This window comes from Mesoplodon densirostris, chromosome 10, assembly GCF_025265405.1.
Source record: "Mesoplodon densirostris isolate mMesDen1 chromosome 10, mMesDen1 primary haplotype, whole genome shotgun sequence".
Taxonomy (NCBI): Eukaryota; Metazoa; Chordata; class Mammalia; order Artiodactyla; family Ziphiidae; genus Mesoplodon; species Mesoplodon densirostris.
In genome coordinates, this window is record NC_082670.1 from 37,818,077 (window position 1) to 37,833,645 (window position 15,569).

Below are 15,569 nucleotides of genomic sequence, written 5' to 3' on the forward strand. Positions count from 1 at the left end.
GATCATTATTAGGTCTTGTGATGAGTGCAGCCATAGGGATATGAGGAGGATTATGGGAGTGCAAGGGAAGGGGTGGGAGTTAGAGAGCTGGACTTCCGGGGGGCTGAGTCCTTAAGCATTAGCGATTGGCCTACCTGGGGTACCTGCCAGGAGGTGGCTATTGCAGTGATTGAGGCAAGAAAATGAAGAGTCCAGACCAAGGCCAAGGCAGAGGAGGCAGGGAGAGGGGAGAGATTTAGCTGATGGAATTGATGAGAATGAGAGACTGATTCGCTGTGGGCCTGAGGGCAGGAAGGTGCCAAATCTAGTGCTCCCCAGATGACCCCACAATGCCCTGGGTGGGAGGTTCTCTTTGCAGGTTTCTAACTTACTTCAGGGGAGAAGGGGACACCTAGCTATGTCCCAGACAACTGGAAACATGTTAAGAATGATTGACAACCTATTTAAAATATTTTCATTTTGTCTGCCTATCTTGTTTAGTTTGGGGAATGTCATGCCCTACCATCATGGAGTGTACAGTGCTTTTGCACTTTATCTTTTAGACCCATGTCCCTTTTTAAAAATAAAATCTCACCAAAAATATCTAGTGGATTGAAGACGTAAAAGAGCTGCTTTGATGGAACTGGTAGCCCGGAACAGTGCCCACACTGCCCCCCCTCCATGACATGGGAAGGCTCCTGGGAGCTCCCAGCCCTGTGGACCACAGTCTAGCCCAGTGGTTCTCCAAGGGAGGTCCCTGCACCAGCAACATCAGTGTCACCTGCATTTTTAGAAGTACAGATTCTGGGCTTCTCTGGTGGCGCAGTGGTTAAGAATCCGCCTGCTGGTGCAGGGGACATGGGTTCGAGCCCTGGTCTGGGAGGATCCCACATGCCATGGAGCAACTGAGACCGTGTGCCGCAGCTGCTGAGCCGCGTGCCACAGCTACTGAAAACCTCGTGCTCCGCAACAAGAGAGGCCTCCGTGATGAGAGACCTGCACACCACAACAAAGAGTGGCCCCCGCTCGCCGCAACTAGAGAAAACCTGCGCGCAGCAACGAAGACCCAACGCTGCCAAAAATAAATAAATAAAATAAATAAATTTATTAAAAAAAAAAAGGAAGTACAGATTCTTAGCCCTCATCCTAAACCCACTGAATCAGAACCTACAATCTATGTTTTTTTTTTTTTTTTTTTTTTTTTTTTTTTTTTTTTTTGCGGTATGCGGGCCTCTCACTGTTGTGGCCTCCCCCGTTGCAGAGCACAGGCTCCGGACGCGCAGGCTCCGGACGCGCAGGCTCAGCGGCCATGGCTCACGGGCCCAGCCGCTCCGCGGCACATGGGATCCTCCCAGACCGGGGCACGAACCCGTATCCCCTGCATCGGCAGGCGGACTCTCAACCACTTGCGCCACCAGGGAGGCCCCCAATCTATGTTTTAACAAACCCTTTAAGTAATTCTCATGCCCAGAAATGGGGAGTGACTTACTTTAAGTCATTCAGGGAGTTTAATGGGATTTAATTATTGAGTGTCCAGTGTGTGCCAAACTCTAGTGTATATGTTGCAGGGGTTACCAAGAAAGTTAAGTCTCTGAATTAGTTATGCATTGCTGAGTAACAGATTGGCCCACAGCTTACCACTTAAACAACAGGGTCATGGATCTGGGTGTAGCTCTGTGGAATCCCTTATGTCAGGGTCTCTCACAAGGCTGTAGTCAAGGTGTTGGCCAGGGCCTCAGTCTTCTCAAGGTTCAGCTGGGGCAGGATCCACTTCTAAGTTCACTCAGTGGTCTTTGGTAAGATTTAGATTCTCAGGGGTGGGTTGGCTGATAGCCTTGGTTCTTTGCCACATGGGCCTCTCCATAGGGCAGCTCATGTCATGGCATGTGGCTTCATCAAAGTGAGCAAGCAAGAGAGAGAGGGAGCCTAAGACGGAAGCCATAGTCATTTATAACATAACCTTGGAAGTGACTTGTGCTCTAGTCCAGTCTTCATTAGAAGTGAGTCACTAGCTCCAGCCCACATTCAAGGGGAGGGGATTACACAAGGGCATGAATACCACGAGATGGGACCTTAAAAGATCCCACAGTCCCTGTCTCTGCCTTGCATTTACAATTGGGGCATCAAATCAATACACACCTAATGCGGAATCAGTCAGAGAAGGAAGGTGGTCATAGAGGTGGCACAAGTTCAGTGGTGGCTCAGAGAGAAGTAATTCTCTGGGTGGAGGAATCAGGAAGTTTTCCTGGAGGAGGTGGCATTAGCAACGGACCTTGAAGGAGTGGAGGATGTGCCATTGGCTGAGAAGGGGAGGCCAGGTGGAGGCAAAGGCAGTGAGGTGAGCAAGTGAAAGGCCTGCTCAGGTATCCAGGTATCAAAACCATCTCACTTGAGAGGAACCTATATAGAGAAAGGGAGAATAAAGTGACAATGGAGATTGGAGCCATAGGTGGACGGCTTCCACTGTTAGATGTGGGAGCTCTCCCCTTGATGGGGGGGTGGGGGCAGGAGCTGGGAGAGGCATGGCTTCCATCATTACCGGGTTCAGGACTGAGGGGCTCCGAGCCCAGTGCTCCCCTGTTCCACCAGCCTGGCCATGAGATCCACGCCTCATCTCCTCTTGTAGTTCGGACGCACTGAAGTCATTGACAACACACTCAATCCCGACTTTGTGCGCAAATTCATCGTGGATTACTTCTTCGAGGAGAAGCAGAACCTCCGTTTTGACCTGTAAGTAGAAGATCGTGCTGAGGATGGAGCTGGGGAAGGAACCATGGATGGGAGGTGGGGCTACAGGACCTGTAGTGGGGTGGGAGTTTCCTCACGAGGGAAGGTAGGGGGGAGCTGTGATAGTAGAGGAACCCAGGGTTGGCCTAGGATAAAAGTGACAATTAGCTGAATCCAGCCCCACCTTCATCAGGAGGTGGAAAGGAGGTGGGGAGGGGGAACAAAGGCACCCCCCCCCGTTTGTCTCAGTGTGGGAGGGTGCTGGGCAAGTTACCTGATTCCGGGGTGGGGGGTGTTGAGGGAAGATCTTGGCGCAACCCAGCTCTAATTCTGGGGAGCCCTTTTCCCCCCAGCTCCCCATTGACCTCTCCCTCTGTCAAAGCTTGTTCTGGGAGAGGGTCCCCTCCAGTTTCCCCTCCTGCAGAGGTAACTTGGCTGATGGGGCTCAAAGCATCTGTGTGTTTATCACAAAGATGCAGAGTGCCCCTCTCCTGAGGTTAAGGATGATGGTGGGGTTTTAGTCTGATGAGCAGGTGGAGGAGTGGTGTTTTGTTGTTTTTTCAGGGTCTAGGGTGATTAGAAAGGACTGTGCCCTAGAGAATTGTGGACTGAGTGGGGAAGAAAAGGGGTTGGCACCTGAGAGAGCAAAGGAAAAAAATGCAGTGAAAGGAAATGACTTAGGAGGACTTGAGGCCCAGAGGAGTCAATGCAGCCCATTGTAGGGAAGTCACCTGGTGACACTTTGGAGAGAGAAAGTGCTCAGGGAAGGGGACTGGCACAATGATGACTGCCCCTCAGTAGGAGTTGTCTGTACCTAGAATGACTGGCTGCAGAGATGGCCAGTGTGAGTAGAGGCGGAATGCAGGAGGGAAGGGCTGCAGGTGAGGCTGTGGGTGAGCCAGCCCCAGGTGAAGAGAGGTGCCCAGCTGCAGGATCAGCTGCCTGTGGCGGGCTGAGGTACAGGTATTCATGCCTCCCTCTTTCCTGAGTGCTCAGGCCTGAGGGCAGGTTGGGCAGGCCTGGGCAAAAGGGAACAATCAGGGAAGGTCAAAGGCAAGGTACTGAAGTCCAAGGGCAGCTGAGCCTTAGCTGGGAAGATGGGAGAACAGTCAGTGAAGAGCAGGGCGGCTCGGGTATCTGTGAACCAGCCAGGGTGGCAGAGCAAGTTTATTTTATTTTTTCAATTTTTAACGAGGTATAACTTATATACAGTGAAGTGCCCAACTCTTAACAGCGCTACCCCAATGATGCATTTTGATATCCATTTACCACCCAGATCAAGAGACAGACTAGACAGGCTCCCATTTGCATCTCCCTGCTATTACTCCCAGAAATATCCACTGTGTTGGTGCCTGGTTTTGGGGGAGCAGGGGTCCTGGCTCAGCTCAAGAAGCCAGGCAATTTGGGGCAGGATGCCCCAGCTGCCTTCACCATCTCTCTGTTCCCTGCAGATATGATGTTGACTCCAAGAGTCCTGATTTATCCAAACACGTGAGTTCTGCCAGTGCCTGCCCAGCAATTCTGAAAGTCTCTTAAATGCCAAACTCTGAGTTGGCCTTGGGCTTCACTGTGACACAGAATGTGTCTGATGCTGCATCCTGTCATTTCAGAGCCCTCATACTTCCAGGGGTGGGGTGATGGAGGAGGTGGGATGGCTGTGAGCAGAGTGGGTGACAGTGGTCTTTTCTGTACCCTGGATGTGCAGGATTTTCTGGGCCAGGCCTTCTGCACCCTTGGAGAGATTGTGGGGTCCCCTGGGAGCCGCCTGGAGAAGTCCCTCACGTAAGTGTTCAGGGGAGTGGGACCTGTCTGGTTTGCTTCCTCAGTGATGGGCCAACTTCCTGTTCATCCTTGCTGAGGGCTGGCTCAGGGGAGGGGCAAAGCAGTCAGCCAGTCATAACAGACAATTGGAAATAAGGAGACCTCGTGGGCCTTGCCCTTGCAGGGCCTTTAACCCAGTTATCTTGGAGGGACCCTGGCTCAGTTATTAGAACCCCATGTTCCTTAGCATGGCCCGAGATACTATCTACCCACTCCCACACCCCACCCCATCATTGTACAGGGAAAGAAACTGAAGCCCAGAGAGGGAAATTGATTTGCCCAAGGCCACACAGCTAGGAAGTAGAAAAGCTGGGATTTGAACCCAGGAATCTACTCACAAAGAGTATTCCTCAGATTGTTCATACCTTGTGAGGCCAGAGCTGGGCATGGTGAGGCCCTCCCTATCCCACCCTGCCCTTGCATCATAGGGTTTTAAGTGCTTTTAGGGGAAGACTATTACACTGAGCAGGCTCTGGGATGTGGAGTCCCAAGTCTTGTCACAGTGGAGCGTGAGGGTGGCTTCAGGGACAAGCCAGGTTGGCCAGGTGATGGGGTGACCTCTCTTGTCCCTGTTTCAGGAAGCCCCAGGAGTAGGGCCCAGGCAAGAGAGGCCTGCACACTAGGATAAGTGTCCAGGTCATAGGGCAGGGTGGGCAGAAAAGCCCCCCACTTGCTTCTGCCAAGTTCACACTGGATGCTGTCCCCTCACCGTGATCAATAACTGCAGAATGTGTTATTGTGTGTGTGTGTGTGGGGGGTGGTCTCTCTCCCAGGCCCTTGTCTCTGACCCCCAGTAAATGTGTGGTAACTTCAGGGTCCCCAGAAATGCCTCACTGTCCCCCCAAACGTCTCTTCCTCTGGGTTCACAGAAAATAGTGATAAATAGCTACCATTTATTGAGAACAGGGAGTAAACTTATGTTTGGGGGCTCTGAAGTTTATAGAGTTTGGGGTCCCGGGAGTGAGTTTGTGTCGGCCCCTGTCAGCTCCCCACTACCTAGATCAAATGCACATGAGTTATTTGGGTCTGTGCTGTCCCCTGACCCTCCTTTGGTGAAGGGACACACCTTCAACAGGGATCAAGGAAGACTTGGGATAGGGGATGGCTAGTGGGAGGAGCCTTAAAGGGTAAGCGGGATCTAAAATGTCGAGATGCTGGGTATTGGTGAAGGAGGGGGATCTACTCTCCCCACTGAAGACACATGTAGTTTTCATGTGTCTAAGTCTAGTTGTCTCCCAGGCTAGACCTATGAATGGCTCCCTTTCATTGGGCATCTGTTCTGAACCAGACAGTCTTTTGTCTCCATGGCCTCATGTGATTATCTCAGCAATCTCCCCATTTCACAGCCCGAACACTGAGGCTCAAAGAGGTAAAGCAGAGGTTCTCAAACTGTAGCAGGCATCAGCATCATCTGGAGGGCTTGTTTAGTACAGACTACTGGGCTCCAACCCCAGGTCTGGGCAAGGACCTGAGAATTTACATTTCTAACACATTTCTAGGGGCTGTGATGCTGCTTGCCTGGGGACCACACTTTGAGAACCCCTGGGGTGGAGCTGCCCAGGGCTTCACGACAAGGTTTGGGAAGAAGACCTCTCCTTCCTCTGGCCTGTGGCTCTTGGTCCTGTTTTGATGTTTGACCCAGAACAGAAACCTGTCTCCAAGAATCTAGATGCCAAGTGCTCTGGCCTCTCAGGATGGGGATACTCAGCTCATGACCTGCTCTCTCTCTCTCCACAGAATAGGAGCATTCAGCCTGAATTCCAGGACAGGCAAACCCATGCCAGCTGTATCCAACGGGTAGGCCACCAGACATCTCTAGCCCTGGAGTCCTCAGACATTCAGCCAGCTCTGCAGAGGGGGCCTCAGAGTCCTGGCCCAGTCCCTGCTCCTACCACTGTGCCTTCAGCCCTGGTCAGGGACACAGAGAGGGTCCTGGGTCCCTCCTAAAGTGGCACTTTGGGCCACTCCACAGCTGGCCCTCCCCCCCGTCCAGGCTAGAGCTCCAGCATCCCCAGCCCCAGTGGCTCATAGGACTTCAGGGAGCAAGGTGGGGCTTAGAGGTAGGGGCTGTTTCTGGGAATCAGCAGGGGCTGGGCACTCTTCCTTCCCTTCCTCTCCCCCGGCCAGTTTTCTTCCACCTCCCACCTCCTCTCACCCTTCCCCTCTCTTCTCTTCATCTCCTCCCCGTCTTCTTCTCCATTGCTTCCACTGCTGGACGTCAGCCTGCTCACAGAGTAGGTTCCGCTAAATCCTTACTCTCTGCATTTGCTTACCAGCAGTGGCGGGCTGGCCTTGTTCCTCCAGCCCCCACCCTGAACGTCTGCTTTTGGCTGGCCTCACGCAGATATGGCAACCAAGACCCTCCCACTCTTTCCCTTTCCCCTCCTGGTTGGAGAAAGGGTTCTCACCTGGCAGGGGGTGGGGGAGCCAGGGTAGGGAGCATCTGCTTGGGGGACCAGAGTAAGCAAAGCTCCACTGGCCTTTGCAGAGGGCTCCTAGAAGTTGGGGTCCCAGCAGCTGGATTGGCCACCAGACTAGCGGGATGTGGGAAAGAGGCCTTCAGGGGACCCAGGGATGCTCACAGCCCAGGAAGTATATGGATGCTAATTTATAAGAAGAGTAGAGAAGCAGCAATTGGAGAGGGAGCAGGAGTCAGAGAGAGAAACAGAAAGGGAGAGCAAGAAAGACCAGAGGGAGGGAGGGAGGGAGGGAGGGAGAGAGAGAGAGAGGCCGAGCGAGCAGGTGGGAGCAGATTGGGGCTTGAGAGCGTGGAAGGAAAAATTGGAAATAGAAGAGGGGCTAAGAGGCAAAGAGAGGAGCAGATGGAGAACCATTGGACAGAGGAGGCTGGTGTGAGGATTCTATCTCCCTGGTCAAGCAAATCAATCTTTACTAGCAAGGAGGGCCAGATTGGGGGGCGGGGGAGGTAGGGAGGGGCTTTGGGTTACTCAGCTCAGCTGCCCAAGTGTAGGGGGACAAGCTGTCAGGCACCGCCACCTGCCTATGGCAGGGGAACCTCGAGATGCAGCCCCTGCTCTGCTCACCTGATTTGGAGAGATTTGGGCTATCTCATCAGCCTTCAGGGCCGGCTCCCATGCCTCCCCTGTTTGAGAACCTCTCCCTTTAAGAGCTGGCCCTGGGGAGAGCTCCATCAATGGTTCTCAAAATGTGATCCACAGTCAACATGCTGGTGGCCCTGAGGCTGGCCCAAGTGTGGGGCTGGATTTTATCAGCTTTGCACAATTGTAAAGGAAACCGGGCAGGGAGAGAAATGGTGCTCTTGAGGGCCTTCTCTGTGCCAGGCACTGTGTGTGTGCATATTAGTTAGTAAAATGGATGCTCCAATTACACCCATTTTATGGGCCAGGAAACTGAGACTCAGAGAGGTGTAGTAGTGAGCCCAAAGTCACACAGCTACTGGACAACATGCCATTTTCTTCTCCCTCCCAGTGGCCCCTGGCTGCACTGGGACCCCCCTGGGTTAGTCCTAAACAATCGAAGTGGGATGGGCTGGTGCCTGGGGGAGGGGGCCCTCCTGATCAAAGGAAGAGGTAGTGCAGATCGCCTGGGTAGAGCTCCACCCTGGGAATTGCCCTCCTAGAGGGGATTCTCTGGGTGGGTTGACTTCATGTCCTGGTTGCCTCCCTCACAGAGGAGGCACATGGTTGGCCGGGATCTCTCTCCCCCAGAGAGACCCCAGCCAAGAAGTTTAAGAGGAGGGAGCCATGGGAGAGGACTCGGCAAGCTGCCACCAAGAGTATACCAGTCCTCCTGCTTTACCCCCTCTTACTGCTCTCCCACCTACGATGAATCAGAGTGGCTCAGAGCTGGAATGTTCCAGGACTCTGGGGATCAGCTGGGTGCAGGGTGGGGTGGCTAGCCCACGAGGTCTTTTGCCCACAGAAGTGGTCTTTGGATGGAAAGTTTGAGGACCACTGGTCTGGAAGCCTCCGGGTGAGTCTGGATGCTTTTCCAATTCTAGGACTTTCACTGCAGACAGTACCCTTCTTGGCGGGCTTTTGGGGAGCAGGGGGCGGGGCAGCTCCAGGCCTGGGGGCCTGGCCCAGGAAGCAGTGCCCTAGGCCACAGGAGACTGTGTCTTCTTAGGGGCTTTGGGGCAGATCTGCTGGATGGTTGGGGGGGGCGGGAGGAGGATGAAGAGGGCTGATTCAGGGAGAGTTCAGGCTTGCGGCTCTGTCTTTGTCTGACTTTCCATTCTTTCATCTTCTCCTCTCCCAGTGGTGTCCCAGGGAAGAAATGTGGCACCATCATCCTGTCTGCTGAGGAGCTCAGCAACTGCAGGGTGAGTGGCAGAGGGACTCCAGGACAGGACCTGGTGGGGGTGGGGATGAAGCAGTGACAGAGAGCAAGCTGGCCTCTCTGTGACCGTTGTGTGTCGTTGGAGGGACTGGGGGAAGACAGGGCTCCTCAGTCTGACCTGGCTGTCGTAGAAGTCCACAACATCAGAGCTAGAAGGTGTCTTCCATTTTTACAGCTGAGCTGAGGCCCAGAGACAGGAGGAAACTCGCCCACAGTCAGCAGCAGAGCTGGGCTGGGAGCCCTGGTCCACTCCCCATCATGGCCACTGCTCACTTGTCCTTGAGCCAAGACTGCCTTGGCACTGACACTGGCAACAGAGGGGCCTTTTCTTGGAGCCTGGGCGCTTGGTATTTAGTTGTCATTTTTCACTTTTAGCTCTGGAGTAGGGTGACACCCCTGCATGGGGCTGAGGGAGAGAGAGCATGTGGTATGTGCATGTGTGTGTGTGTGTGTGTGTGTGTGTGTGTGTGTGTTGGGAAGCCAGAGTCTGCAATCCTAGGCAGCCCTTGGTTTTGCTTCTTCTGTGGGACTGTGGAAAAGAAGGAGATGGGGACAGCTGGCAGGTAGCCGAGCACCCAAGAAGGGGCTCAGGGGACCCAATAGCTAATAATGTTGATAAAATGCAGTAATGATGATCGTTTCTCTCTGTCAATGTCTGGCCATTTTACTTCTGACAACAATCCTAAGAGGTAGGGTAACCATTGTTATTCCCATTTTATGGATGAGGAAAGTGAGGTTCAGAGAGGCTAATCACCTGTTCAAGGACAATAAGTGGTAGAGCCAGGGTTCTAATCCAGGTCAGCCTGATTCTGAAACCCAGGCTTATTCCCCTAAACTACCCAGGCTTGCATGCCCCTTAGGTTAATTAGGAGCCACAGGTGAGAACGTAGAGTGTCATAAGGAGAAAAGGAGGAGACAGTGACAGTGTGAGCACAAGACCAATTCTGGGGTAACCTGGGAACTCAGCTTCCTGTGGGGCTGGATCCAGCTCAGATTAGAGGGCCTGGGAGGGATGAGGAGAAACAGCATTTTCTGACGTTCCTGGGAAGGCAGTATAACTAGTGTATCCATTAGCTATCAGTATTTACCATATTAGAAATTAAAATTTAGGGACTTGGGCTTCCCTGGTGGCGCAGTGGTTGAGAGTCCGCCTGCCGATGCAGGGGACACAGGTTCGTGCCCCGGTCCGGGAAGATCCCACATGCCACGGAGCGGCTGGGCCCGTGAGCCATGGCCGCTGAGCCTGCGTGTCCGGAGCCTGTGCTCCACAACGGGAGAGGCCACAACAGTGAGAGGCCCACGTACTGCAAACAAACAAACAAACAAAAAAATTGAGGGACTTCCCTGGCAGTCCAGTGGTTAAGACTCCGCGCTTCCACTGTAGGGGGCGCAGGTTCAATCCCTGGTTGGGGAACTGAGATCCCACATGTGGCGGCACAGTGCTGCCAAAAAAAAAAAAAGAAATTTAAATTATGTATTAATTCATTTAAAAATAACAATAGTTTAACCCATTATAGGTTAACAGAAGTAACATCTTTTTTGAAAAATAAGTATATTTTCCAAAATAAAAGTCATTTATTGAGAAGAGTGCTTTGCTTTATATTAAAAAAAATTGCTTTAACGTCTGGCTTAATGGAAGAGCTGGATTTTCATATCAGCTTCTGCAGTCAATCTGTTATGATATCATTGTTGGATAACTTCTAGAAAACTCCATGTCTTATCAGCATTATTATGAAAATAGCTTTGGCCTCGTGGACTCCCTTGGGTGTGCCTGGTCCATACTTTGAGAACTACTGGTATGTATGGACGTATAAATTGTTAGCCAATATTAATTGAGCGATTATTCTGAGACACACACTGTGCTAAGTGGTATATAGTATCAGTTTATTTATCTGATGTATTATAATATGTAGTCCGTAGAATGATGTATTATAATATCTGATGTATTATGGTCCTCATTTTACAGAGAGGTTAAGGGACCTGCCCAAGGTCACACAGCCACTGAGTAGAAGAGATGTGAGCCCAGGCAGTCTGGTCCTAGAGCCAGGGTCTTTAATGACTAGGCTGTAGTGTCCCAAACTCTGCTTTCAGGGGCTTCCAGTTGGAGAATAAGACACAGAACTGTTAGGACAGGGCAGTATAACAATGACCAAACCATCCCAAACACAATTGCTCAATCTGGTTTCTCTACTTGTCTGTTTACCTCAGTGGGTCTGGAGGAACTTGACCACAAGACTAAACCTCCCCCTCGTATACACCCAGCAGAGGGCGTGACGTGCAGTAGGTGATCACAGGGATTCTTTTGTGAATCTGTGATTGAATGAACAGGAAGCACAAACCAATGTTTAGTAGCAGGTGATGATGAAAACTCCTATGCCTATATATGCTGGCGACCTCAACGCTGTTAGAGTCCCAACAAGGGAGAGAATGCAGCTGATGCATAGACTAGAGCTTCTGTCCAAGCTTCCTGAGCCTCAGTTTCCCCACATGTATGCTGGGGCTGATAGGGTGGCTGTGAGGATTAAAGGAGATCGTGAAGGTGACTGTGCCTAGCAGGGGCTGGGCTCCTAGTGGGTGTCTGGGAAAGGTTGAATCTGAATTCCCTGAAGCCTAGATTCAGTTTGCCCCCATGCTTATAACTCAGTCGGTGACTTCCTCCCTAGTTTATAATTAAATAAAGTAATGTAAGTGAAAGTGCTTTGGAAATTCTAAAGCTCTAGACAATGCTGGGTGCTGTTATTCGTCTAGTTTTCCAGGATTGGTAAACAGTCTGGGTTTAATACCACTTAGGCTGTGCCTCCTCCTCCTCCTTCCCCACTCCTCCCTTCCCCTCCTTCATCCAGGGATGACAGCAGTTTCTTTGATTTAAGCTGTTTCAGAGCAAGTGGGGGTTGGGGGGGCTCCCTCCCTTCCTCTTGATATAGTCAGCTCCTTTTCTTTTGGGGCGTCTTTGGCTGAGTTCTGTCTTTCCCTAGAATACTTGCAAGGAAAAGAGACTAATTCCCAGCATCTGGCTGAATTAAAATAATTACATCTGAACGGCTTTGCTTCTGTCATTCCAGCATTCAGTAGGAGGATCAAAGGAAGAGGGTGGAGTCTGAGAGATGGTTTTTCACCAGAGCAGGGCTTCCTGCTCAAATGGATATATTCTGCCAAAGCAGACAAACCCTCCCTTCATCCATGGGGATGGTGTGGGCGGGCAGGGACCAGCAAAAGATTAGAGTAGACTCCAGCGGGTCACCAGCGTGCTTTGATGGGTTATAGAAAAACCCTTCTCATCTGGAATTTAAATACCAAGAAAGTTCCAACAATCCGAATTTGATCCAAAATATTATTCAGTAATACTTGATGTTGACAACGACGAGTTAATCTCCTGAAGGGGCCCTGAATGACCAAAGAGTTCATTATGCTCATCAGTAAAACAATGATTTTTCCGTGTAATACTGAGCAGTATTTGCATAGTCCTCACAGTTGACCAAGACTCTCATGTTAACAGTCTATTTGATTGTCACCATGGGGCTCAGGGCTGGGTAGGTATGAGTAACCCAGTGCACAGTTGCAGAGAGGTTGAAGTGACCTGCCTAAGATTGAAGGATTCTAGCCCAAGCCTTGGTTCAGGGAGTCTTTCCCTCACCCAGGGATGTCCCGAGTCTTCATGGTACATGGAACAGCTGTGGGCTTTGTGGTCTTTGTCAGGCCAGTAGCCTTTAGCAGGCATGGTGAGTGGCTGGGCTTCTGGAGAGAGGCAGTGGGGTGTTGCGGGTGCAGGGAGCAGATAGCTCCTTGCCTTCCCCTCCCCAGACTCTTAGCTACCCTTAGGGCTGCCAGCCCAGCCACCCAGACCAGCCTTGCTCTGGAGCCAGAGGATCCTGGCTGGATGCACATTCTCACTGCCTCCCAGTCAGGTCCCTGTACACACTGGGAAAAGTGTGGCTCACCTCTCACAAGCCAAGGGAGTCAAAGCTTCACACTGCAGCTGCCCCTCCCCCGCCCCTTTTAGGTATCACCAGCCTGCTCCTGTATTCATTCATTTCATTTCATCAGATATGCTTTGGCTCAGTTCATGCCCTCCCAGAGTTTCCAATTTAGTATGAGAGAGAGACAGAAATTGCCAACCAGCAATCACAGTACAGCAGTGGCCCTCAACCCTGCTTCTTCTTTTTTTTTTTTTTTAAATAAATTTATTTATTTATTTATTTTTGGCTGTGTTGGGTCTTTGTTTCTGTGCAAGGGCTTTCTCCAGTTGCGGCGAGTGGGGGCCAATCTTCATCGCGGTGCGCGGGCCTCTCACTGTCGCGGCCTCTCCCGTTGCAGAGCACAGGTTCCAGACGCGCCGGCTCAGTAGTTGTGGCTCACGGGCCTAGCCGCTCCACGGCATCTTCCCGGACCGGGGCACGAACCCGTGTCCCCTGCATTGGCAGGAGGATTCTTAACCACTGCGCCACCAGGGAAGCCACCCTGCCTCTTTTTTTTTTTTTTTTTTTTTTTTGCGGTACGCGGGCCTCTCACTGTTGTGGCCTCTCCCGTTGCAGAGCACAGGCTCCGGATGCGCAGGCTCAGCTGCCATGGCTCACGGGCCCAGCCGCTACGCGGCATGTGGGATCTTCCCGGACCGGGACACGAACCCGCGTCCCCTGCATCAGCAGGCGGACTCTCAACCACTGTGCCACCAGGGAAGCCCCCTGCCTCTTTTTTATAACAAATATTTTATAGCACTCTTTAGTATCCTGAAGGAAAATTCATGGATATACTATACACTATTCCGAAATACATACAGGTGAGGCAGTGAGCCCTTGCAGCTACCTGGGGGGAGATGGATCCAGGCAAAGAGATTAGCTCTTGCAAAGGCCCAGGAGCAGGAGAAGAGTGATGAGTGACATCAGAGAGGTAAGGGTGTGGGTGAGTGTGGGGGCCAGATTGTGTGGGACCTTGTGGCCGGGGAGCTTAGCTTTGAATCCTGTTAAAGTCAGAACTCTCATTGTTCTAAAGACAAACTTCAGAGAGAGCCCAGTGTCTCTATATGGGAGGCTTAGGAAGAGTCCTGGGAGGGAGGGAGAAAGATAGGAAGAAAGAGGTAAGGTGAAATGGGGGGAAGTGGTGAAGGTTTTCTGAGTGTCAGAATATGCAGGTTGATGTTTGGGAAAAATGTGTGTGTGGACAGCAGGGGTGTAAGTGTCCTTCATGATAAATTATCAGGATCCAGACATCACCTTTTAAAAAAGTTAATTTGTAATGTTTTCGTCTTAGAAATTATCTTCTGGTTAAAAAAAAAACACAGAATGGGGCTTCCCTGGTGGCGCAGCCGTTGAGAGTCTGCCTGCCGATGCAGGGGACATGGGTTCGTGCCCCGGTCTGGGAGGATCCCACATGCCGCGGAGCGGCTGGGCCCGTGAGCCATGGCCGCTGAGCCTGCGTGTCCGGAGCCTGTGCTCCGCAACGGGAGAGGCCCCATCAGTGAGAGGCCCGTGTACCGCAAAAAAAAAAAAAAAAAAAAAAGATGTAAGAAAACAAAACAAAAACATTTTTCCTGATGCTAGAAAAATAACATGTTTCTAACAGACAGTTGGAAAATACAAAGAATAGAAACATCAACAAGAGATAATCACTGTGAAATTTTGATGCATTTCCTCCAAGGCTTTTTTTCTGGGCGTACAAATATATAGTTTTTTCTTATAATTAGTAGAATATGGTAACCAGATTTATTTTCCCATGTCACTAGATATTCTTGGAAGACATTTTTAATAGCTGTATATCATTTTTCTGTTTATGGATGAGCCATAATTTATTAAAGCTATTCTCTTAAAGGAAACAGTATAATTAATACTGCAGTGAACATCCTCATAGCTGAATTGTTCCATTTTTCTTTGAACTTTAGTTGATGGATTTTGGTTAGTATGCCAGACACACAGCCTCAGTGAGCAGGAGGAAAAACGGTCAATCTGGAGTATTCAGCCTCTGAATGACCAAATCAACAGTTACACAACTGATTGGATTGCTTGAGAAGTCAGTCATTAAGACAGGAGAGAAAAACCAGCTTGAACTCAAGGTGGTTATTCCCGTCAATGTGTAGCAACAGGCCTAGCCTCCTAGACCAACTTCAGTACTCACCATCTGCATTAGAATAAACTCTAGCCTATGGAGTCTTTGCTTCTATCCCTGAATGCCTACACCCCAGGCAGGCTGGGGCTCTGGGCCCCTCTGTGAATGCAGAAGCCCTTCTGAAGGTCACTGGTCACAGAATCACCCCCAGCTCTGAGTTGTGTTTCTCCCTACTGGAATGCTAAATTTCAGAGTTGTGGCTAATGATTCTTTTTATTTTTTAATTTAATTTTCATTTTATATTGGAGTATAGTTGATTTACAATATTGTGTTAGTTTCAGGTGTACGACAAAGTGATTCAGTGATACATATACATATATCCATTCTTTTTCGGATCCTTTTCCCATATAGGTTTTTTCTTTTTAATCAATGTCTTCTTTTTTCAGACTAAAAAAGGCAATGTACTAATTCCAGGAAATTTGGAAAGTGCAGCAAATATTAAAGAGGAGACAGTAAATGTCACCACGGTTCCACCATCTATTTAAAAGTGCTTCTTAGGGTACAGCGTGTGAGCAGTAGGGCAAAGTGATTAAGAACGTGGGCTCTGGATCCAGACCAAATGCCATTGCTTACGAGCTATGTGACCCTGGACAGGTTACTTGACCTCTCTGTGCCTCAGTTTC

The 15,569-nt window shown here is 50.6% G+C and overlaps 1 protein-coding gene across 2 annotated transcripts in view; it reads left to right on the forward strand.

The window, feature by feature from the left end:
* Positions 1–15,569, forward strand: part of CPNE5 (copine 5) — a 91,434-nt gene that overhangs the window by 38,570 nt on the left and 37,295 nt on the right. Inside the window, exons 4-9 of one of the 2 annotated variants that reach the window (XM_060109866.1) lie at positions 2,606–2,709; positions 4,158–4,197; positions 4,412–4,488; positions 6,265–6,324; positions 8,431–8,481; positions 8,767–8,830. In XM_060109866.1, the coding sequence (XP_059965849.1) occupies positions 2,606–2,709; positions 4,158–4,197; positions 4,412–4,488; positions 6,265–6,324; positions 8,431–8,481; positions 8,767–8,830 (396 nt within the window). The remainder of the gene's footprint in view (positions 1–2,605; positions 2,710–4,157; positions 4,198–4,411; positions 4,489–6,264; positions 6,325–8,430; positions 8,482–8,766; positions 8,831–15,569) is intronic. The other variant, XM_060109867.1, reaches the window with a different exon arrangement.